At 42.7% G+C, this 24,118-nt stretch overlaps 1 protein-coding gene across 7 annotated transcripts in view; it reads right to left on the reverse strand.

Annotated features, from left to right (window-relative positions):
- The window catches only part of LOC146697035 (membrane-associated phosphatidylinositol transfer protein 2-like), a 42,459-nt gene that overhangs the window by 4,453 nt on the left and 13,888 nt on the right, over positions 1-24,118 (reverse strand). For 2 of the 7 annotated variants that reach the window (XM_085475473.1, XM_085475472.1), the window contains exons 2-18: positions 18,220-18,462; positions 14,230-14,444; positions 13,368-13,489; positions 12,558-12,791; positions 12,100-12,435; positions 9,661-9,756; positions 7,502-7,606; positions 7,363-7,427; positions 6,211-6,455; positions 5,028-5,217; positions 4,716-4,835; positions 4,313-4,527; positions 4,009-4,184; positions 3,673-3,843; positions 2,498-2,650; positions 1,405-1,569; positions 242-529 (exon numbers count right to left, since the gene is read on the reverse strand). In XM_085475473.1, coding sequence (XP_085331599.1) covers positions 242-529; positions 1,405-1,569; positions 2,498-2,650; positions 3,673-3,843; positions 4,009-4,184; positions 4,313-4,527; positions 4,716-4,835; positions 5,028-5,217; positions 6,211-6,455; positions 7,363-7,427; positions 7,502-7,606; positions 9,661-9,756; positions 12,100-12,435; positions 12,558-12,791; positions 13,368-13,489; positions 14,230-14,444; positions 18,220-18,297 — 2,974 coding nt within the window. In that variant the 5' untranslated portion in view covers positions 18,298-18,462. Of the gene's footprint in view, positions 1-241; positions 530-1,404; positions 1,570-2,497; positions 2,651-3,672; positions 3,844-4,008; positions 4,185-4,312; positions 4,528-4,715; positions 4,836-5,027; positions 5,218-6,210; positions 6,456-7,362; positions 7,428-7,501; positions 7,607-9,660; positions 9,757-12,099; positions 12,436-12,557; positions 12,792-13,367; positions 13,490-14,229; positions 14,445-18,219; positions 18,463-18,740; positions 19,024-24,118 lie in introns of those variants that run through there. The other 5 variants (XM_085475474.1, XM_085475475.1, XM_085475476.1 and 2 more) reach the window with 5 other exon arrangements.

A 24,118-nucleotide genomic window follows, 5' to 3' on the forward strand; every position in this document is an offset into this window, starting at 1 on the left:
AGATGAATGATTTTAAAAGCCCCGGCAGCATCTAGATTTATGGATTACCCCTCATCAGTGACAGTGAATGCACCTGAATCGCTGTGAATTACATTTTAGAAAAATGAAGTGAAAGGGAGGCAAAGAGGCTTTTTGGAAGAGCAGCGCTGAGTCTTTTGACTGTGGCACAAAACAGAGCAGCACATGGAAGAGAGCCGTAGCCTCACACTGATTTCAGTAGCTCCCTTCCTTATAAAAATACCTTGGTCCACTTCAGCCTGGGAGTCCAGTGAGACCAGATCAGATATAGCAAAGTCCAGCCCTGCCCGGTAGTTCTCGTACTGGCCGGTGGGACTTAGAGGTTCACTAGAGTCTGCCTCATCGTCCAGCTCTGCCGCTACGTATGCATCAGAAGATCCTGCGGCCTGGCAAGCCTTTGTTTCCTTACGGGACGTGGGAGGAGTTTTCAGGAAGAATTTGTTTTGTGATGATAGGGCGAGTAGGGACAAAAGACTGTATTTTTTGGATTGGTTAACCTGGTTTGATTCAGCTATGGGGGGAAAAACAACAGCAAAAATAACAAAAAGATAAAGAAACCATATATGATGTGATGAATACAAATTCACTTGTGACAGTTTAGGACAGCTTGGAGAGTTTTAAAAAGAGCTGCGACTATGTAAGCCCTAAAGATATATTAGGAACCGCTCAGGTAAATGGGGCAGAGTGATGCTGTTGCAGAAGAGAAACATGTCGTAATCAGTTTAAGCACATTTCCAGGGTTATACTGTGGGTGGCTGAACAGCAGTGTTCAGGCGCAGTAACATGAGGCACAAATAAATGTTCTGGTAACAGAAGTGAACGGGTGAGGGGGAGGAGGAATTCAAAGGACATTCAAACAAAGAGGAAACAGTACCGGTTATCTCAGCAAACACTGCAATAGGGAGTCGACAATGCAGGAATGGCTGAGGGAAACAGGTGTCTACATGCATCGCCACATTAATTAAATGCAGCACTCGTTCATTGCATTTACATTTAGACAGTGAGTAAGAGAAAGACAGACAGTGGAAAGTGGCTCTAAGCTGGTTTCTTCTCCGGGACTCTGATCTTGTCTTAGTTTTAACAGGAGATGGATAAATCACCTTACATGAGTCTCACTTCAATCCCAAATCTGGCAAAGCAGAAAAGAGCAAAAAGGAGCGGGACACTCAACGTGGCTGACTAGACTGTTTCTGCAGGACAGCAGGGTGTGTGTAGAGTCAGAGTGAGAGTAAATGATGTCGGGGTGTTGGAAAGAGAAACTAGGACAGATAAAAGCAGATAAAAGTTGGGCTGAATGTGAGAGAAAGCGGGAGAATTACTAGAAGAGTGTTTGTGTGAGTGGAAGGAAGAGAGAAAGAGAGACTGTTTGGTATTGAGAGCACTTACTGTTGGCTATGTTGGTGGCAGTGTAACTGTCTGCCATTCCTGAGACCTGGCTGGCAATGCTGACCTCACTGGCCCTCCGCTGGCCCCGGGAGAGGGGGCCCGTTACGGGGGATGAGGGGTACGAACTGTCCATGAAGACACCACCATGAGACTGAACAACATCCGCTATTGAGCCCAAACAAGGAGATCCCATTAGACAGAGACACAGGTAAGGGGGAACTCACGGTGACGGTTGGGGGAGGAGGGGGAATGCAGGTGAGAAATGTGACAGCAGGCGGCGAGGCCCCGGTCACATTTCTTCACCGATCAACACGTGACTGGTAAATGAAGACATTAAACACACAGTGAATGTAAAATCACAAATATCCACGTCTTCTACAGTAATATTAGTGTGTGTTATGGAGGTGATTTTTAAATTCAGAGCCTATTCTAATGTCTTGAAAATAAAATAACGTCAGAGATTTAGTAAAATCACAAGACCTCTGACTAGTATCACAAGAAGCAGCACAGGCTTCAGTCTGTTTAGCATGTACACACAGAGCTCCAAGTCCACTGCACAAACACGTCACAAGCAGCACATCAAAACCTTTTTTTGGAAATTCAAAAAAACAGTATTAAAAAAAAAAAAAAAAAAAAAAAAGAAACAAAAAACCCTATGTCACCACAAATCAGCTAATATTACAGAGATGATGCAAATACACTGAAACCGGCCTTAAAACCGCAGCACACAAACACAGACGCTTGCATCTTCCAAACTCTGTCATGAAAATGTCTTGGCACAAAGCAAAACACAGCACCACAAGAGATGCTTAGCAGATTTGTCTCGAGTATTTCCATGACTTGATGTTCCAATTGGCTACATTTCTTTTTAAATTGTAAACCAGAAGACACGATGCCAAAAGGTCAAATATATATGTATTTATCAGTATTTGGAGACACTGAAATGACAGCATGGACATACTCAAAGAGTGTAAGAGGTGGCCTGGAATCTGAGCATCTCGACGTAATGGCGAGAGGGACGAACACAGGGACGACAGAGATACGGCGAATGAGGGTTGGGAACAGATAGAGGTGAATGGGAGAGGCTACACACACTCCATAGTGGCGGGTGTGGCTTTGAGGGAGCCCTCCTGCCAGTTTAGCACAGGTACAGGGATGCAGGTCTCACTGATGGTCTCCTGACAGCGAAGGGACAGGAGAGGCCCGCTGTCAAGCAGCAGCTGAGCGTTGCTCTGGACTGTCTCCACTACAGAGGGGGGTGGGTGGAGGGGCAGAAGTCGGGGGAGGAGGTTTTAGAGGTAGAGAGCAAGGTACACGGATATGGAGACAGGAGGCCAAGAGAGGAGGAAGGAAAGAAGACAAGGAAGACAAAAACATATGAAGCAAGAACTGAACAAGGAACAAGAGTCAAGCCCTTAGTGGAGCTCACTTTTTCCTGGACCACAGCTGCTCCTCAGAGACACAATAAGCTGACATATGACCCTGTTCTAAGATTAGAAAAAGCCTGCAATATGCTATTTATGAAATCATTTGAACTCTCTTGCCTTAACAGTGATCTTGAAATTGTCTTTGAAACTTCATCGCTATAAAAAAAATGTTGGAAGGCCTGAAGATGGTCATTGGTAGCTGATCTGATGGAGGCCATGACCACCAGGGAACACAAAAACTCTGGTCTGAAGTAATTAAGAAACATCTTAACCATATTAAACATCTTTATTAACCCCGGTTTCCATCCTTACTAAGCCTCAGTTCCTGATTCAATAATGTTAGATATCTTTTTTAAAAAAAAGAAATTTCTCCTCATTAAAGATCTTATTAAATTCTGTGTGCGTTTTCTTCGAGAACATCAGACATGTAATTGTATAAACAGGGTAGGCATCCTCCGCTATAAAGATCAGTCCAAACAGAAACCACCAGTGGGACTGTGACAACACCGAGATTAATAAACTGCTTCACAAAACATGCCGAAGCACAAACAGTAGAAAAGCGTGTATTTTTCTTTCAGGCAGTGTCTACTTTGTAAATGAACTCAACGCATGCTACTAAGGCATCTTTAAGCCATCTATGGTGTGCATCCATGGGAAAAAGGACAGTGGGTTAAAATCAGCATCTGAAGCATCAGGTGATGTGATCTTAAGTGGTTGTTGCTGGGTTTTTTTTTTTAAAGGGTATTTTGCATTCGTGTGTGTGCATCCAAGACAGACGTACAAAGACTGAAAGCTTCACATTAACGTGGCCTTTCATCTATCATCTGTAAAAAGAGCTCACCCAGCAGGGCGGAGTTTCCATCTCCCAGGGGAAAGCGTTGGTAACGGGGCACGCTGAACGGAGGGAGGAGGTGAAATTTCCGCTCCAGCAGAGGTTCGAGGCGGGAGGCTGAAGGATCAGCGGGGTGGAACAGATTATAAACCTGCTGACAGGCAGGTCGTAGCTGGGCCACTAGGGGGAGAAATGAAACCAGAGACATAAGAAAGAGGAAGGGAAGAATTCAAGCATATTTTGATGACAGCCTGGTCTATAGGTGTCTATAGTAATAAGCAGATTTCCATCTGGGGCAAACCTTTCACTTTACAGATAGTACAAAGCCTGGTAATTGAAGCTCACCATCTAACATAGGGATCACAGTCTTTCTCAGGGCAAGTACCAAGCCAAGTGGAGAGCCAAAGAGGAAAAAGTCGGACACTTCGAAGTCAAATTTCCCCAGGGAGCCTCCATCCAGCATTGTGCTACTGCTCGACCTTCGGGAGGTTGTGTCGTTCCGCAGGACACTGGAATGTAAGCTGGGAGGACAACACAAAGTCACTTCCGTGCCTGGAACTAAAAATAAAACATATTCTGACAGTGCATGACAAAAGGACAAAAGAAGTTCATTCCACATAAAGAGTTTGTCCTCCCACGGACGACACACCTGGACAGGAAAGCCTGGTGCTGCTTTATGGTGTCCAGCTCGTAGGTGGAAGAGTCACTTCTCTTCCGAGGCAGCTGTCTCTTGGTGTCGTCGCCTGCGCTGGTACGTGGGATATCGATGTTGCTGCGACTGAGGTGGCGGCTGCCCTCCAAGGTTGGAGACGCTGATCCGTGTCCGCTGTTGACAATGATGCCAGGAGAGAGAAGATCCTGGTCCTGCAGGGGAAATTTGTGAAAATGTGTCATTAAAACTTCCAGCACCTTAAGAAAAAAATATCAACAAATGAGCCAATTAAGAAGAACAAAACAGGTTAAAGGTGCACACAGGAGTGTTCCAGGCACTGTTTAGGATGAGCCGAGACTGTCGCCGTGCATTCATTAATGCTGGAGGATGTCTCGCTTACCTGTACGCTAATGACACTGCCCCTGCGACTGCTGTTCTGGCTCTCATTTACTGTTTGATTGCTGCTGCACAGAGCATCAAAGCCCAAGATTCCTCCCACACAGTCCCCAATGAGGCAAACCTGGAGAGTTAAAGGATGAAAAATATTTATTACATATATGCGTGGGGTTCAGGATCACCTGAAAAGACTTCCGCAGTTACACGCTGGATGTAAGGATAATGTGGCTCCAAAAAGTACAGCTGGTTCAACTCTAATGACTCCAATTCTTTATTAAACAGCATACAAGAACAACAAACCCCATCGGTATCTGACCTGGCCGGAGAAAGAAGCCCCGTCCAGAGATTTTATGAAGTCCGCATACACCTGGTTGGCTCGGAAGATGACGGTGGCCACAGCATCCTGGTACTGTGGAGAAGAGGTGGCGAGGAGAGGCAGGGCTGCCAGCGGGATGTGGTCCTGGCTGCTGGACAGACAACCTTCATCGTAGCTGTAAGGGCTCAAGCTGTGAGAACATTAGTGGATAAAAATCAAATTATGAAATTTAAAACCCAAGGCATGCACACGGGAGAATAAATAAACGCAGGAAGAGAGGACAAGAGTCACGAGCTGCACCTGGACCTCTTCCATCATAAGTAAACAGCTATCGAGCTAAAATACGGTTAGAACCACAATTTGTTTCACAAACACAATTTTTGTTGTTATTTTTAAATTACAAATCAGGATGTGGCTGAAAGGCAGACTTTGAGTTTAATTGGAGGGGTTTAACAAAGTCAGATGCATTTTTTTTAGGTAGGTATGGGTACGTATGGCTGCCAGTATAATTGGAGGACTTGTGTTTATTGGTGATGCGACCGCTGACAGAAGCTGCAGGATTAACTGTGAAGTGTATGGAGCTACACTCTCTGATCAGATTCAGACAAATGCTGCAAAACTGATCGGACAGTTCTTCACAGTGCAAATGGACAATGACACAAAGCAAACTGTAAGAGCAACCCAAGAGTTTCTCAGGGTACAGAAATATGATATTTTTCAATAGCGGAGTCAGTCACCTGTTCTCAGCTCAAAGGCACAGCTTTTCAGTTATTAAACAAGCAGCAACTCAAGTGTTTGTAGTAAAGGTTCACCAGAGCACTTCAACAGAAAATGTATATGGGCTCTAGATTTTAGGCAGTCACTGAGCCTTAGGATCCTTACATTTAAAATGATGTAAATTTGCCCAATTACTTTAGAGCTAAAATTAGAGACTGTAAAAAATGTCTGTAATTCCTAAACAGTTAATGAAATTCTTCATCAAACCTCTTAAATAAAAGCTGAAAGTCTACACTTCAATCACATCTTGATTGATTATCTGATTTAAACTCCACTGTGGTTGTGTAAAACCACAAGAATTCTGTCTTCATCCAATAAATTATGAACCTAACTGCACACAAACCTTCAATGATTATCCATGAGGTTTTGAGCCTGCAGAGAAATGTGTGCATGCGCGTGCTCTTACTTGGACACTAGGGAGAAGGCCTCAGCACAGATGGCAGGGCAGGGCACCAAGCGGATGGCGATGCGTCCCAGCGCCGCAGGATAGTGAACACGCATGACTGTGTCGAAAGCCGTACTGATTGTGTTGACGTCGGCCTGCTTGCTGTTCTGGTCGCCTCCTCCGGTGTCCAGGATGTTCCCTCCGTGCAAGACCAAGATGAGCACATGGATCTTGGAGGGCTGCAGACACTGCTGGGAAGAGCTCTCCTGAGAACAGCAAATTTAATAAGCGGCGTTATGGACGGGAATGTTAAGGCACGCTATCGGGAAAATATCCAATAAAATGTTTATTCACTTCATCAGCATGACCAAAGAATACGTACTTACTGTGAGTGATAAAACAAGCAAACAAAAACAGATAAACGAGGCCTTGAAAATGGGCATCAAATCACTTTTTAACCGATTCAAAAGGTACGACTTGCAACGTTTTGCGTCCATCGTTTTGAACATGAATTACATGGCAAACTGCTTTTTATAGCCATTGAGGGGCGAGGAACCATGAAGACACATAACAGAGCCAACCTTCACCTGGACAACCGTTCAACTAACAGCAAACAACAACCATGCTTCCTGATGACAAGTTCACACTAATTAGCACAGCACAATGTGTAGTTTTGTCTTTTACTTCCAATCCAAAACTTCACATTTCCATTAAGTACAGAGGAGGGGGGAGGGGGTCGAACAGAAGGTGGTGAGGTTGAGGAGTACACATGGATTTGGGTTCGGGCTACGGCAAGGATAAGGGCAGGGGCATTTAATAGACTGGAGGTGTCTGAAGAACTGTTGTACCCCACATTGCACTGGGGCCAAAATGTTTACTTACTGACTGGTGCCTTGTTACCGTGATGGTGGGAATGGGAGAGCTATCGGCTTGGCCGCTAAGACAGCCACGCATCTGAACACAAGAGGACAGAGAGGCTCTTATCCTCCAAAGTTTAAAGCCTGATATGTTTTTTTGTTTTTTAGCAGCTAAACTCAAATTAAATCATGTCCTGAAGGAAACTTTCAGCAGATGGCTTGTAAGGGATATTTATTCCAGACATGGACGGGCATCAGAGGAGTGCGAGTTATAGGTGTGTTATTTGCATTGGCAGTCAATATGTGACACACATACCTCATCTAATCTTTCCTCGCTGGTTGCTCTTTCATAATCAACAGTCATTTCCTTGAACAGCTCACCTAGAAACACAAACACACATTTAACATCAAGTGTCATTGGGCTGTGCCTGCCCATGTAGAGGTGTTCATCATACCAGGAGTTTCCTCCGTTTCTGCAGCTTCGATCTTGTCCATGAGGTCATTGGAGTTCCACTTGGCAATCTCTTTCGGGAAGACCTCCTCTCCATCAGAGAGATCCTCTGTGAGGGGGGGGGATCAACAGATTGGTTAAAACTGTATTCACTATTCAGGGGTTTTGAATGGATTATTACACCAAGAGTTCAGATTCAGAGTGCCAGATTGCTTTATTAATCCCAAGAAAGGCCAATTTGTTTGCAGCTTACCCCGACAACCTATTCACCCATTCAAACTCACACAATGCCGTCCTTAAACACGAACCACAAACCCTGCTGCGTGTCAACAAATAATGGGATATAAAAATAAATATGCAAACAAATAAAATAGAATAACAAAGACAAACCGCTAAAAATGAACAATAAAAAAAAAAAATTAATCTAAATGAACCCTGTCAGTGTCAAAGTGATCTAATAAAGAAGGGAATGAAGGAAAAGGAACCTTAGGGTTTCCTACAAGTTAACAACCTACACAAATGCACATGAAGCTTGGTGTTTCCATGTGTGATCATCCACACACAGTGAGTATACGTTGTTTTGCATTTATTGTATCACTATAATTTATTTTCTATAAACTAAAAACAGTTAACTTCCTCCATGATTACCTGCTACAAAAATTTCACTATGCGCCTTAAATTCATGCACACATATGGATGAATCGTCTCACTGATCTACTGACATTAACCTGTGATTATAAAAGGACCTCAAACAGATCCTTTTTAATTCCTCTCGGGGCGATTTTTGCCAACAGCGTTCACTTTAGCTGGGTAATCAAGATTTGACCTAAAATCAAATCATGTCCTATTTATTTCTACAGCAGCTACACTACAAATAAACAGCATCAACGCAGGAAATCAAATGACAATCTTTATTTCATAACGATTTGGCTGGAATACTCACAGGGGCTTGCGGCAAGTTTTTGTAGCATCGTTCCTAACACACAAAATTTTCTGACTCGAAATCAACAGAGTCCTTTATTTCATTTGTTTCCTCAGTTGCTTCAACATCCTTCTAATTTATTCATTAATATAAACAACCATCCAGTGTTAAACTGGATAAAAATGTCATATTTTCTTTATTCCACTGCAACATTTTTTTTTATTTATAAACCTTCAATGATTTAAATAAAACATGTTAATTAAATAAGACAGGTTACACGTGTACCATCATTGGCAAATTCACCTCCTTAGCTTTTTTTTTTCTTCCTTTATTCATTTGCATTAAAAAAAAATGGTGTAAAAATAAACTTGCATACGCTTTTCTAATCCTTGAGTGATTGTTACTGCAAGAAGATCACAAGAACTTTAAAGACAGAATCCTAAAATTGGAAGCAATCTGAGCCAACTCAGTCATTTTCCAGATTTAATTTGTGTACTTGCATCATGTGATTTACAAACACTTACATGTATAAGCTCATTCTGATGCCCTCATTTATTTACCCATAATTAAATAAGTGTTCATAAATCATGACGTTTTAAGCAGGCCATCTGGCTTTTGCTTCTCTCTCTCTCACACGAATACTGTGACACATGTTAATATGAAAAAAAATAATTAGACGTCAACACAATTCATTTTAGTTATTGTTTTCCAGTGACTCATAGTGTCACGAGCAACCTATTAAACTCGGGGTAGGTGGAAACTAATGAATGCAGCAAAATTAGTATCAGTGTAATCAATGACTGCATCGTGCAGAATTTTATTCTCATTCATCATATTGACTAAACGGTGAATTTCAACCTCACACACACACACACACACACACACACACACACACACACACACGTAAATTATTCAAAGGGGTTCTTTTATTTCTTTGATGCACCGTGAACTGTGTGAATGTAGTTGGGCAGAGACGATTGTGATTTTTGAACGTGATACTGGGATGAGACACCTCGCTCGTGTCTTCTCGGCCGAACTTATCCAGCAGGAAGAACGGGTGCCGCAGCACACCCACCTAGTTCAACTGTAGCCCCAAAGCATGCTGGGTATCTGGGAAGCTTAAGAACTGATCTGCGATTAAAGAGACGCATTCAAAGGAAATGAAGAAAGGGGAGCCAAACAGGTTAGAAACATTTCACCCAGATTCCACATTTACTTTACAAATCAGAGCAGCAAGTTACCGTGAGCATCGAAGAACTCCTCGTCCGAGCTGTCGTCCGAGTCTCGTGCAATGCTCTGCATCCTCCACTCGGAGATGCTGTGACGTGACGGGCTCACTGGGTGGGGGGTGAACAAGAAAAAAAAAAAAAAAAAAAAAAAAAAAAAAAGAAAAAGGAAGAAACACACAAGCAAGAAATTCACCATTATTTTGGGATGTGCATTTTAGCCTCTGTGTTTCACACACATACACACACACACTCAACCACAAAGATGTATTGCACAACCCACCCCCCACCCCTATGAATGACAGACACACACACACACACACACACACACACACACACACAGTGTTACATAAACATATATCAGTCTCTGTGGTGCATTACTTCATCACAGATGGACTGATTGGTGGTGTGTTAAAGCGGCGGTGTGTTAAAAACAGAGGCCCAGTGCAACAAGAACGAGCTCCAAACACACCAAAATCTTTTCCAGCTGAGGAAAAACAGGCCTCGTCTATCACCTGTCTTCAATCTATGGATTATATATCATTAGGTGGTCACTGTGAGAGGCAGTAAGAGAGGGGCACAGATGTAGCTGTCAGTGCAGAGAGACACAGCAGCGCTGGAAGGGAGGGTCACTCTGAGGAGCATCAGCCTCCTCTGTCCTGTGATGTCAGCACTGTTGCTAAAAATAGCCCTGGAGGGAATAATGGAGGGAGGGAGGGCAGTTACAGGGGTGAAATGAGGCTCGATGAGAGTCGGGGTCCATCTGGCAGCTAAAGTGAGCGCCACCTTGAAGAAGGGGTGACACTTGAGATGGGTGAATTCAGATATCAATGTTGCTGACAAAAATAACCCAGAGGAGATTCACACAGGGGTGTGAGTAAATATGGTTGAGGAGCAGTTAAAGGAAATTCAGGTGCCTCATAGGAAAGTAAAGGCACAAATAGAGTCTGCACACTTTAAAAGCTGGTTCTGATGCGTTTGCTTTATTAACACCAATTCAAAGGTCTGAGCTCACGGTTTTTCCAATAGAGTCTGGTTACTTCACCTTTGGGTTAACTCTTAGTGTGTATGTTTGTGCAGAGCTGAACCCCAAAAAAAAAAAAGAAAAAAAAAGAAGCGCTATTACTGCACTTCCTGTGCAGCTGTAACCCAAATTCATTCAACCGCAGGTGTGCAAAATGAAAAATGAGACTTCACAGAATCACACAATCCTACTTTAGCTTTGCACCAGCTTGAAGCTTGACTTACTGACTGAATTCTTCACATACTAGCTTTCTAGTGTGGACGAGTCTGCAGTATCACAGTTTGCTGTGTTCACTTACAGGATATTTGGACTTTGATGTTAGCATGCATAAATATATAAAAGGCAGAAATGAGTCACATGCAAGACTTAACAAATAAGACTTTAACGCACAATGAGATGTAAATACAGTTGTCACAAGAAAGAGTTCAGTACCGTGCAAAAGCCTTGAGCACCCTCGTTTCTTTATATTTTGCTAGGAAAATGGATGCAAGGATTTCCATGCATGTGCAAACACACATGGAAATGTCATATGTAAGGCAAAAACAGAGTTTTTACAATTCTAATGAGCTCGAAAGAAAGAACTCTCTTAGGCAGCTTTTTCATTTCTATAAGTAGTCTTCAGGAATTCTTGCAGGACATTCAAAGCTCTTCTTTGGATGTTGGCTGATTTTTGTTCCATTCTCTGTCAAGATGATCCCACACTGCTTCAATAATGTTGAAATCTGGGCTCTGGGAAGGACTGATAGTGACTGGTTTGTGCTGGATTTTTTTCAATGTTTTTAAAAAAAAAAAAAAAAAAACACGACTTTCAGATATTGTTCAACTCCTGAAGATAGTTTTATTTTTTCGGTGTAGTGTCACTTCTTTTTTCCTCAACTTGTCCAGCTTTCGCAGATTGTTTAAGGACATTACTTACCATGTTGAGATATGTCAAGTTTTCAGCTAATAGCTATTCAGGAAACACCTTGTGGGTGTAAAATTTTATGCCTGTCAAACTGTGTTATCTTTGCAATTTTTCGACTAAATGAAGAGGAAGAAACTGCTTTTGTGACAGGTTGCCAGTAACGAAGTGCCTGAAAATAGAATCCAAAACTCGTTCTTATCTGTAGACACAACATTGGTTCATCCCTTGAGTTGTTTGCCTTTACCCTTGAATGGCTCATAAATCAGTGTTAAGTGGTTCAACAAACAAAAATACATACTTCTGAAAATAGTTGAGATAAGAACTGGACTGAAAATGAGAGAAAGAGCAGCCAATGACTAAAGAAAACCTCTCCAGGAGGCCTGGAAAAAAAATTGCTTCTTTGGAAGCAAAAATAATGAAATGAGGGGTGGATCAAGACGTTTACACATCACATCAATGTGCCAGCTTCACAAAGTCATACACAGCAGTGATAAGGGTAAATGCATGAAGATGGCATGTTCCTCACCTCCTCTCTTGGATGATCGGGAGGATCGGGAGGAGGTGGACCACTGCTTGGTAAGTATACCTCGTGGCTGCAGAGTTTCTCCTCCTGAGCTGGGAACGACTGCTTCAGCTTCGATACAGCTGATTGCCTCTTTAACCTCCTGGTCTTTGTCTGGAGACGGTGTGCCTCCGTTGGCCTCGGTGGCCTCCTCCGCCTGGCTAAACTGAGCCATTTTCCTGGCCAGGGCCAGCTGGGTTTCCAGCTCCAGCTGCCTGATGTCTTCTATGGTCAGACCATACCACTCATCCTGCCAGCACCAGGCCTGCCGGTGGGCACGCACCATCACCTTTCTTAAACCTAGTGAAAAACAGTTGCAGAACAATAAACCCTCGCTAACACTGTAACTAAATAGGGTATCAGTAAAATGACATTTTTTTTTTTAAAAAAAAATGCAGGAACATCTGGGACCTTCAACTCACCAACATCATGAATAAAGCGTTCAATCTTTGACTGCATGCCCCAGTAGCGGAACTCCACCTTACAGAGCTTGTAGGCACACATGATGGGGGTCTTGCCTGGGTTATTGTTGTACTCTTCTATCCAGTCGTCCCACAGAGGACCCCTCTGGGTCTTGGCTGACTTGTAAAGCCTCGGGTCTTCCTCTGATTTGTACTCATGAGCGAGGATGGGATCTGTCACTATGTCAATTGGGTCTGCAAAAGGCGATTCGTTTTCAGAGGGTAAGCTTTTATGGACTCAGGTGTTTGGAAGTTGTTGAGGCTTTACTATTACATTACGGTGTGTGCACAAGTGGGTGGAGCAGTAGTTCCGACTTGTATGAGCTTGTGTTTAACAGCTTCAAATTCTTTTTATAACTGGAATTCCAGCTAACACTATAAGATACACAGACACAAGTGATTTAAATAATTACAATAGTGGAACTGAGTCACTGCGTACCCTAAGAGCCATTCCTTTCAGGGCGTTGTTTTCACTGGGAAAGCACACTCATAACCATAGAAAAATAACAGATGCTGTACCATTAAGCTACCACAAGTGGGCCTCATCCACTGCATATCTTAGTAGCAAGAGGACAGACAGCAAAACGCCTTCAGCTTCTGAATGAGGAGATCATTACTTGCTGTATTGATTCTCTAATGCGGCCATATGCCAACACGCAGCCTGAGCTTGCTTTGTATGTGTGCAATTTGAAAGTGAAATTAGCCACATTATTTTATTATCCGAGTTTTATGTTGACACAGACATTCGGGGCAGACGTCAAATGGTCTCACCAATAGTCCTCTGTCTTTTCTCTGCTGCTGACATGTTGAAGACATCTGCCTGGTTGCCAGTGTCGGGCTTGTAGTATGTCTCAATGTCAATAGAGAACTTCTCCACAAAGGGACAAGTGTATCTAAGGGAGAAGAAATTAAAAAAAAAGAAATGAAACAACTGTCCCAACAAAGCACCAGTGAGTTTTGTGTCTCCCTTCATTTGGACTCATTTTATATTAATAACTCAAGAGCAGAACTATTTTACTACGAGTGACAACCCCATCTTACTTTTGATTATAAAAGACACTTAAGCCATACCCATCTGCTGCATCTGCAGCAAAACTGTCACTAGTTGAATAGATGTGTCAACAGCACTTGGAGTCTATCAATATCCCGAGTGTGCAGTCAAGGGCACATCTCTTTTCAGCACCTTCACATCTTTGTTTGTCAGACCTCACACAGACAAATGGACTGACGCTCTGAAAGTGAGGGGCTGTCAACGTCTGGCTGTCTGGGAGCACTGCTGGCCATGCGCCGATCTGATGGGCTGCCTCGTAATATTCTGACAACTTGTTCATGGACTTGGAATCATCAAATTAATCACTGAATACAATTATGGCAGAAAATATTATCCTCTGCAGAACCTGGGCTAGATTTTTGTCTGTAAATGAATGTAGATCTACCGGCAGCAGCTATGTCACATGCACAAAGCATTTATACTATTAAAACAGTCTGTGTATTTCTACTACCCTGCTTTAAAGAGGTGTCAAGGTTAAAGCTAATGTTACTTTATTGTATCCAAAAGGAGAAAATCCTCCTGTTTCGACACAATGCTGCATTAAAAGTGTCGAGGTGGCCTCCTTACATCACCCAATCTCACCTGGTGCGGGTGTAAGGGTAGGCGTTCCAGGACTCCTCTTCAACCCTCAGTGCCGCTTTGGGCAAGATAGAGCGGAACCAGCTGGGAATGTGCATGCCAATATGGTAGACCTTGTGGGTGTACTGGCCGATCCCGCCCGGTCCATCTGTATACGGCTTGTTTTCTAGGATCTCCACCCCACTGCCTTCACCACAGCTCTCTTCTCTGCTCTTCTTCTGTAAGAGGAATAATGAAAGAAGAAATGCATATTTGCATATTAGTAGAAAAGCACAAAGTGTGGCGATGTTAGATGAAACAACATAGGATCATTTTTATTCTAATAATTTTTAGTAATAATAATTTCACACTAAATCTGGAACTGATGTTTGAGAACAAACAACTAAATGAATGGGATTTTTGCAGAGACAGTGAGGCATCAGTCTGGGTATGGCAACGACACACACAAAATTAATAGCTTCCTGGAAGCACCTCCAGCTCTGAACGGCATATCAGGAAGATCCGAAAAAAAGAATCAGCGTGTGGAGCCACACCTTTTCTGTATTTACATTGCAGATGCACATAAGAGGAGAAGCCGGGTGGAGCCTGCAGCTGCGGCTGTGTGAAGTCAATGGCGCAAATGTCGGGAATTGCTAGAGGACAATTTGTAATTGTGAAACTTGTGAATGAGAAAACATTAAACAGCAGAACATAGTCCAAATGCTGACGACAGACATGAGGACCATAAAAAGTCAGATTTTTGATGTATCATGTTTTTTTTTCCTCTTATCAGCAGTTGTTCAGTGTTAGTATATGCAGCTTAACCTTTGTTTAACTGCGTGTTTAGTGCAGCGATGGCATAATAGGGAGACCGATTCCTCCAGTCAGCTGTGCAGAGCGAGGTGATGGAAGCAAACCAGTGAATCAGTGGAGCAGGGAAGAGGAAGCCATGAGGCATCCAGCACACTGGACCTCATTACCTTTGACAGGTCATTCATTAGCAACCCGCCCAGCTCTCAACAACCCAGACACAGCTCCAAAGACACAGCACAGACACCACCACAGCAACGTCAGACCGGCCGTACACTCAACCAGTAGGCGATGCAGAAACTCAGTCACAGCAAGTGAACAGATAATCTCCAGATTACAGTGCATTATAAAAAGCTCACTACGAAAATACAGAACAAAAATACATATCCACTGATGATGAATTTTAAGCATTTTTTAAAAGGAAAAGTCCAACCTACAAACACTACATCCCCGTGTTTGCCTGTCAAAGGCAGAGTCCCTCCTTCTTCCCTTTGTAGCGCTGGGTAATTTTCTCCAGTTCACCAGAAAAAGATCATAAAACACTGGCCAGGGCGTAGCCACTCTCATAACGGGAAGAGCGGGAACAGATAACAAGTTTAAAAATAAAGAAACTCTCAATGTAACGTTATATATTACAAAATACAGGACACTTTATTTATTCACATACAGAGGTAAAGTGTACCTTTGGAGTAAAATAAGTGTAGAAGGAGGTACCTTGATGCCCTCTACAGGGAGTCTCTCATGTAAACAGTTTTGCTTTCTTTAAACAGCCATCAAACTTTTGCGAAGTACTCACACCATGATGGCCTGCTATACATGTTTAGACCCAACTACTATGACAGGATAGGAGCCACATCCTGGCATTTTCCTCTCGCGAGGCGCGTTTCCTGCTAGAGATGCTCCTTTTTGAACGATAACTCCACAGTTGCTTATTCAAAACACGTAGGGCCTGTGTGGATGAATGAGGCTCAATGAGAACTGCTCATATTTAAAATCTCACACTTTCTGTATTTTCTTATTACTGTAAATCTCCCGATTGTGAGAAGAATGTGACAATTACCGATCATATAAGAAAGTGTCATAAGAGGCAAAGGAAAGAACGTGAAAGGAGAGATAGGGTGGGGCGCAGCCTGGTGAGGTGGAGATATGACTAGGCTGTCCTAAGGCCCCGGCTTCGTTTATGAGGCTTTCACAGAGGATGGATTGCAGGCGGGCGGACAGGGCTACATGCTGCGGTTGCCCTGGTAACATAAAGCAATGAAGTGAGGGTAGCCATGCTCCCTTTCCTTCCACCCCCTCTCTCAAATTTCTTCCCATCCCTTCTTCACTGCCTCTCTTTTTATCCTCCATTTCCTCATTCACTCCTTCTCGTGAACAAAACCTGACCACTGGCATGCTGCTGATGTCATGGTTGCCATAGTGACAGAAGCCTCAGCGCACCGAGTCTGTTTAGAGGCGGTTAGGTCAGGGGGAAAGGTAACTATGGGTCAATACAATGTTGGAACTCTTCGTCCTGGGATTTTGTTTACATACTTAAGAGTTCACGCGCAAAGAATTTCTTTAGTAGACTTTCTCACGTGTTCTGCCTTTGTCCTGAAAATATGAAAGGCAAGCAGTTAAAGACTAAAAAAATATATATATATTTATATATATATATTTTTTTTCTTAAAGATTAATTAACTCTTCACAAATACAATGAAGGTGAATTATGAGGTGAGGAAGAAGTGTGCCGCAGAGCCCGACATGTGCCGTCTTGAAACGTCTGCTTGCTTTGGGGCATGTCCTCTGAGTCATGTTCCCACACATCTACAACTCAAGCAGACAACCTGTCTGCTGGATACAGCATCGGGAGGACGTTTAGAAAAGCAAGCAAACATCTTTATCATCTGAAAAAAATTAACAAATAAATCTGAAATTCTTTAGAAGACGTACACACTCTTTCTACACTCATTTCAGCTTATGCAGAGAAAACCGGTAACTGGTGAGACCGTTGCAACAACCAAATTCTCTCTCTTATCCTCTCTCAAATACTCGCTCTCTCTATTTGCAATGATGTAATGCAGCTAGTGACACAGGCTGTTTTTAAAGTACACGGCAAAAACAAGGAGAGGCTTTCAGAGTCAATACAGTTGAATTAATCTCTATGTAGCCTTGTTATACCTGTGGGTGGATATTAATTTTAAACAACCCCGTCAACATCCTTATTTGGCTGTAAGATTAACAGCTGGTATACATCATGAAAGCATCCTGGGCTTTCCTTACCCAAGTCATAAATGCTGAACCTATCCAACAAAGCTGAACCCTGAGAGATGAAGGTCACAAATAAAGCTCCCACGTTTGACTCTTAAGATGCCGATTTCTCTTGATACTTTGCTTTGAATTTACTCTGCACTCTTTGTGAATCTTATTTTCTGATAACAAAAAGCAACCAGACTCACATTACCATCGCAATGCAAGATCAGCAAAGAGGCAAAATGCATCGAAACTCAAAAAACCTCAACTTGATCAAACAGGTCTGTAACTTCAGCTTGCTCTGCAATGATCGTAAAACACACATTACGTAACCGTGCAGCTCAAATCCAAACAAATGCACCTAATGCCTAATATGCACATCTCTGAACTATAAATAACACTGTATTTTTACCACAGCCTGAGTCTTGGCATCAATACCTCCTCTGTGTACTGCTGGATTAAGTAAATCTACCTTCATGTACACATGCCATATGAAGAGGATATAATGCTGCACAGCAGAACTAAAGCTATTTAAATGGGCCCTTTCTGCAAGCGCTGTAAACCCTAATGCTCTAACACAGACCCTCCATCTCCAGCTAAGGGCCTGCTTTGACAAATGAAAGCAGTATGTCCATCTCCGTCGCAGCAGTGTGTGTACATGGCGTTTCATCGAGTGCAGAAACATGCGGTCTATGACAGCTTTAAACAGCCAGCTTCAGAGAGTTTAAACTGGATAATCTATCAGCACACAGGCTCTCTTTGTTTAGTTGCTCCACCAACGTCACGCATCATACGACCAATCGTTTTCATCATTGAGTATGCTGTGATTGCACACTTCAAGAACTTCCCGTGTTACTTTATCTCCTCTTTGACTGCTCGTTTTCGTCCCCTCGTTTCTGCGGTTGTTCATTTTTAGTTAGGTGCGTGTGTGTGGGTGAGGATTTGCTGGAAACCATGGTTGTGTTGCCTCACCTGTATCATATAAAGCTGGGCGATGCGGTACTCCTCCACACTCATGGGCATGGGGATGCGGTACTCCTTGATGAGCATGGTGAAGCTTGGAGAAGGGGGATAGGGGGATCAGGGAGGAGATTGACAAGGGAACGGGGGAGGGAGGGATAGAGGGAAAGGGAGGGGGAGAGAGGGAAGAAGAGACTCGGGATGCTCCTATACGAGACTTGTCAAATCACCAGCTGAAGTCCACATTGATGGCTCCTGTGGAGGTGAAAGAAAACGTTAAAAAAAAAAAAAAAACTGGGTTATGGGTGCTGCATATTAATGCAAAACATCCCATTTGTAGAGTGTGTTAGTCAAAACATATGGATAAAGTTAACATCTTAAAATTCCTAATGATTATTCCAGATTCAAAAATCAGAAAGCAGCAGTAAAAAATATCAATAACGGGCAAAACCTGTCAGCACACAGACTAAATTCTGAATCTGTCTAACTCTGCTACACACATCGGAGGACAAAGATCCCCTCTCGTGGCTCACAGGCAGATGAAGAAAAGAGCCAAAGTGTCATTCAGAACATATGCTCCGTGTAGTAGACATCTACTCCAAGCCTTGGCAATGAAGACAAGCACCGGTGTTGTGCCTCCATCCAGCATCGCAAATCCAAGTAAAGCACTTCCTAGGATAAATACTCCTTCTTATACACAGGCTACTGCGTGTGTGTTTTTGTGTGTAGGTGTGTGGCCAGAGTCTACGAAGAGCACCCATGCCTTGCCGACAGTCCCGACAGCCACCCTTTTTCTTCCAGCGGTCCAGCACCGTCACATGGGGTGCTAAGTTAGCATAAGAGGGATTACAGTAGAGTGGGAGGTATTATATAACAGTGTAAGAGCCCCCCTGTTCATGATCGAGGTTTCACAAATAAGGAATACACAAAGCATTGTTTTCAAACCACTGGGTAGAATAGGGGTAGGTGTGGGCTATACATACACAACGTGTGGGTGGCGTGAGTTGCAGAAGTCTGCTTTGACCGTTAAGGCAAGAAAACAGCTCTCCGAAGCTAAAAAAGTACAAAACAAGATCACGCCTATGCAGCACCATACTGCACTGTAGTGGAAGTTTAGCTAAATAACTGTCACAGGCATTATCTCCTTTCCAGGTTATGTTTTCAAATTCTCAAACTTGGATATTTTAACAGCAAAGATTTAAAGGTGTACTTTGATAAAGCACTTATTTGAGTCAGTTGACCCTGAATCCTCTTAGTTACTCTGCAATAGGCATAGGCTGCTCAGGGTTTCTCACGAGTGTATCTTCTTCTCCCTTCATAGACCAGTCTGCATTTAATCATTAGTTACTATTAATCTCTGGCTCTCTTCCACAGTGCATCTTTTATCCTGTCTTTCACCCCTTGCCCCCAACCAGTTTGATTCTGCCAGAGAATTCTTCCTGTTAAAAGTTAGTTCTTCCTTCCCACTGTCCCCAAGTGTTTGCTCATTGGGGGTCACTGGATAGTTGGGGTCTTTACCGTGCCATATAAAGCACCTTAAGCGAGTGTAATGATATAAATAAAACTGAGTTTAACTGAAATTTAAGATAAAGTTCAGCCTGTTTTCAGATAGGTCAGGTGAAAGCACATTAGGCAGGATCTTAGTTATGCTGCCGAGGAGACTATAGTGCACAACACCATCCTGACGCTGCTGATTTAGCTATTTAGCCAAATGTGACCACACAGTCTTGCATAACCTTAATATTTACCAATTTCTGAACTATGGAAGCTATTGGACCTTGCTCAGGAATGCGTCCATTCTGTGTAATCACTCTAATCACATCAATATCCCCCCTGCGTCACTTATCCAACAAACAAAGGCCAGGTTTGGTCGAACCAACAGACCCATTCCCTCCAATGATTGAATGTTTGAATGCCGCTAAAGAAAAGCTTTTATCTATTGACTTTACTGAGGCTGGAAAGAAGACGCAGCCTGACCGACTTCACATCTGGAACAGCAGCTGTTTACTAAAATATTAGGAAGTGTTCTGCTTCTATACATTTTTTTGTGATTTCTTTACAGTGAAGAACAAAGCATTGACAAAATCAGAGCAGAACACCACATTTTGCTGAAAATAACTGCACTCTTGGGGGGGATGCTAGAATAAAACTAGGCTACATGGAGAGGCCCAGAGGAAAGCCTGCAGCTCTGGAGCCCAAGGAGTCTTTAGAAGTTAATCAATAAGGATAAGCACTTTGCACTAACAGCCTCAAAGGAACATTTACTCCAAGCATGATTTAAAAATCTGGCAACACTGTTAATGCAGATGCATTTATTGATGCAAGAAATGAGTCTGAGTATTTTCTCTTGACCACAGATTATGGATGTATTAACTGTACTGATTTGGAGGTCATTCAGTCTGACAATGATAAGACTACTTCTTTTACTGTCTGCTGTCTACTATTGCTTTATGAATCAAAGTTCAGCCCCCAACGGCCAGCCTACACACACACGGAAGTGACAGCAGGTATGCAAATACCACAACAAGGACACAGCAAACAAACAGAAAGCAAGAAAAACCAGTAGGCAGCTCAACAGAGGGACCCTGTCCACCCAAAGCAGAGCTCTGTCCGACAGCATGTGTTCAGAAGCTGTTGTGATGATGCTCTGCAGGGATTAGCAGCAATACTGATGCAGGTTAGTTATGTCACTATTCTGCAGGATTACAGCAGTATTGCTACTGGTGAGCATTGCACAAAGCAACCATTCCCCACCATCTTGATTACTCAATTAAATTCAGTCTTTAAAAAAAAAAAAAAAAAAAAAGTAACATACAAGCTAAATTCTGTTTTGTGCACATAATGAAAGTAAGTACTCGTATTTGGCTTAAGTCTGATTTTATATACCAGCAAATGTGAGTCATATTTATGCCTTGTTGGGCAGAAACTAGGAAGTTATTTCCACCCTCTATAATCTGCGGTTCCATCTTAAAATATGTTTTTCCTTCTTCTTCAGTAAAACGTTTGGTTTCAGTGGAAAGCTTATGCACCACTTTCCAGCACCTGTCTCCTCTTGTCCGGCTGCAGTTGTGTAAACTCAGTGAAGCAACAATCTCACATGGACACACCCAAACTTTATACACATTTGACAGCATACATCTTGTATTGTATATTTATGTATTGTGTCTGCGGTTGTATTGACTACACATTATAAGGCCTCCTGAATTAGCTAATTTAAGACCGGGTGACTGTTCCACAAATACAGGCATTACGTTTCACTGCAGATAGAAAGCTTTTTTTTTTAAAAAATAAAAAAATAAAAAAATAAAAAAATAAAACGGAAAGTCTTTCCTCCTGCTGGTTTAAACCTGTGATTCTCCAACTTTCATTTTTGACTGATGCAGATGCAGTGCACAGCACAGGACCGGTAATGTACGATTCACCAGCAGACTCGAGAGAGTACTGGCACCATGCTTGACCCAGAAAAAAAAGCACTCTCACACACAGAGCTTAAAAATAGCCTGGTCACAATAATCCAAGCATACGCAAGCAGAGTGCTTGACGTTGTTTGTGCAGAGAATATGCTCATTCCCTTCTAAAAATACTGTCTCTGCCCCCCTCTAGGCAGTGACGCAACAGCAGCACAAGCCCATGCACAGCGCTCATCACAAAGCAGCCCCCAATGTTCCTGCTCCTGTTTCGACAAAGCTGAAGACAGCGATAGCTACAAGACACTTTGAGTGGGATTGCCTTTTGTACCTCTTCCTGCTACCGTTTCGTGATCCTGTGCGGCCGGCATACACCCTGACGTGCACAATGCTACATCAAAGTGTGATGAGCCATCGAAGGTATAAAAATTTTTTTTTTTTTTTAAATGCAATCCTCCAGGCAGGAGTGTTATTGTACCAAGTGATTCATTTTTTCCTTTTTCAAAAGGTGAATTAGACACTAAAAATCAGCGTCAATACAGAAACGTTCCAGGTAACATGATGAATAATACAAGAGGAGCCATAAGGGTGACGCCTTTAATCATGGCTACATCTGTCTGGCTACAAAAGCCTTTCTCAACAAACAAGTGTTGAGAGCGCTGCACATCTGGTTACGTCTAACCACTGATAAGTGACATAAACAGACGAAACCTGCTTACTCCACAGAACACAGACCAGCATATCCTTCGGGTCGATTGCTTTGACATAAACATGAAATGTGCCTTTCACTCTTGGCTTTCCTTGCCACTCCACACTGTCCTTCACTCTCATAATGGAAAGTGGCATGACTTAATCTGTCCAAAGACATGATATATGCACAGTAAACAGACAGATCCCCAGGACAGAGAGCAGCAGCTGGGCCTTGCTGTCAAACACGGAGCAATACCGAGAGGGCAGTGGTGACTCACTGGAGGCTTTTCCCAAAGGCTGCAATGGTGGCGCTCCTTTAAATTTAGCAGTGTTTTATAGAGCACAGTGCTGAGGCTGCGCACCAGAGAAGGCGGCAAATTCCAGGGATCGGTGGCTCACGTGACCGTTAAAATACAAGTGGAACATATTAGCCTCCCGGCTTGCCTGAAATACAGCAGATCGGTTTCACACTGTTGCTCTCGTATCACAGAGGCAACCTCGGTTATGGCAACTGCCTCAGCTTGTGATAAGAATCCTTGATTGAGTTGATGGGCTTACCGACCAATCCAGTTAAAATGTCAAGAGGCTTAAGACAAATGTATTCGTGCTGGGCCGTAAACGCACACAAATGAGGGAGTTTACCATCCATCTACGAGCCTAAAGAAGCCTTTGGGCTTATTTCGAACTCTAACTTCAGTCTCAAACATACTGAGATTATAAGGTGAAGGGTCTAATGAGGGCAAAGAATGAAGAGTATTTATCAGATAAACAGTATTTTTGTGACAATACACCCAATTTACACCCAACAAAACCCACCCCCTTTAGGCACCAATAAAGAAATTTAATAAAACACACACACACACACGCCGTGTTTTACCTTGCTTGATTTCAATACAGCACTGGAGTAGTGAGCAAACATTGAGCCTCTCTCTTTAATGAAAAAGCCTTTTTTTTTTTTTTTAATATGTGACACCACACAATGCACAGCTCAAACAAAAGCAAAGCAAGAGCATTATGATGGTTCTTTAGTTAGCCTCAGTTTAAAAGAAGTCTGATGCTGACTTAAGATGAGAGAATCAGTTTCATATGGAAAAACAAAACAAAGTGTGAGTAATCACCTTTGGAAGCCGTGTTATAAGCTGAAAAAAAAAACCAGTATAATCTTGTAAAAATAAAGGGGCCAAATAATGGTGAGTCATCTTGTTCTTATACAGTAAATACAATGAGCGCCGTATGCATTCTGAAACATATCCATCACCCTTTCCCGTCCCTCAGGTCCACAATCTTCCACAAACTATGAAGGTGGGAAGCACAACCTGCCCTTGTTCTTTACTCATCATCACAGCACAAGGGGAAAGCTAAAAATACTTGACACCCTGTGAGCATCTCCTGCATTGTGTTCCTCCTCCTCCTTCTCGTCCTCTACCTCCTACAGTAGCCCTGCAAGTATGATCTGCTTCTAAAAATGAGCCTGCACAGGGAGGGAATGAACGAGAGCAAAAAGAAATCGAGCTCAGGCACAGCTGAACATGGTGTCGTGAAACTGCAGTTTGATTACCACAGAGAAAGGGATTTGTTAACACGAACAAACAAATGAATAATCTTCTATTAACTGTGAGTTTTAGTTTTAGTGTGTATACCCACTTGGAAGATATCTAAAAACAAACAAACAAAAAAAACCAATATACATTTAAAGAGTGTCATAACTGCTCATTTGATGTGAAAAGCTCTCCTTGTGCAACATACAGAAGAATTAGATATTAGAAGAAAGCCACACCTGTTGCAAAGATATCTGCCATTTTTGCAAGATCTCG

Source organism: Copadichromis virginalis, linkage group LG12, assembly GCF_057382275.1.
Source record: "Copadichromis virginalis isolate Kocher_CV1m ecotype Utaka linkage group LG12, C_Virginalis_male_GT1.1, whole genome shotgun sequence".
NCBI classification, from domain to species: domain Eukaryota; kingdom Metazoa; phylum Chordata; class Actinopteri; order Cichliformes; family Cichlidae; genus Copadichromis; species Copadichromis virginalis.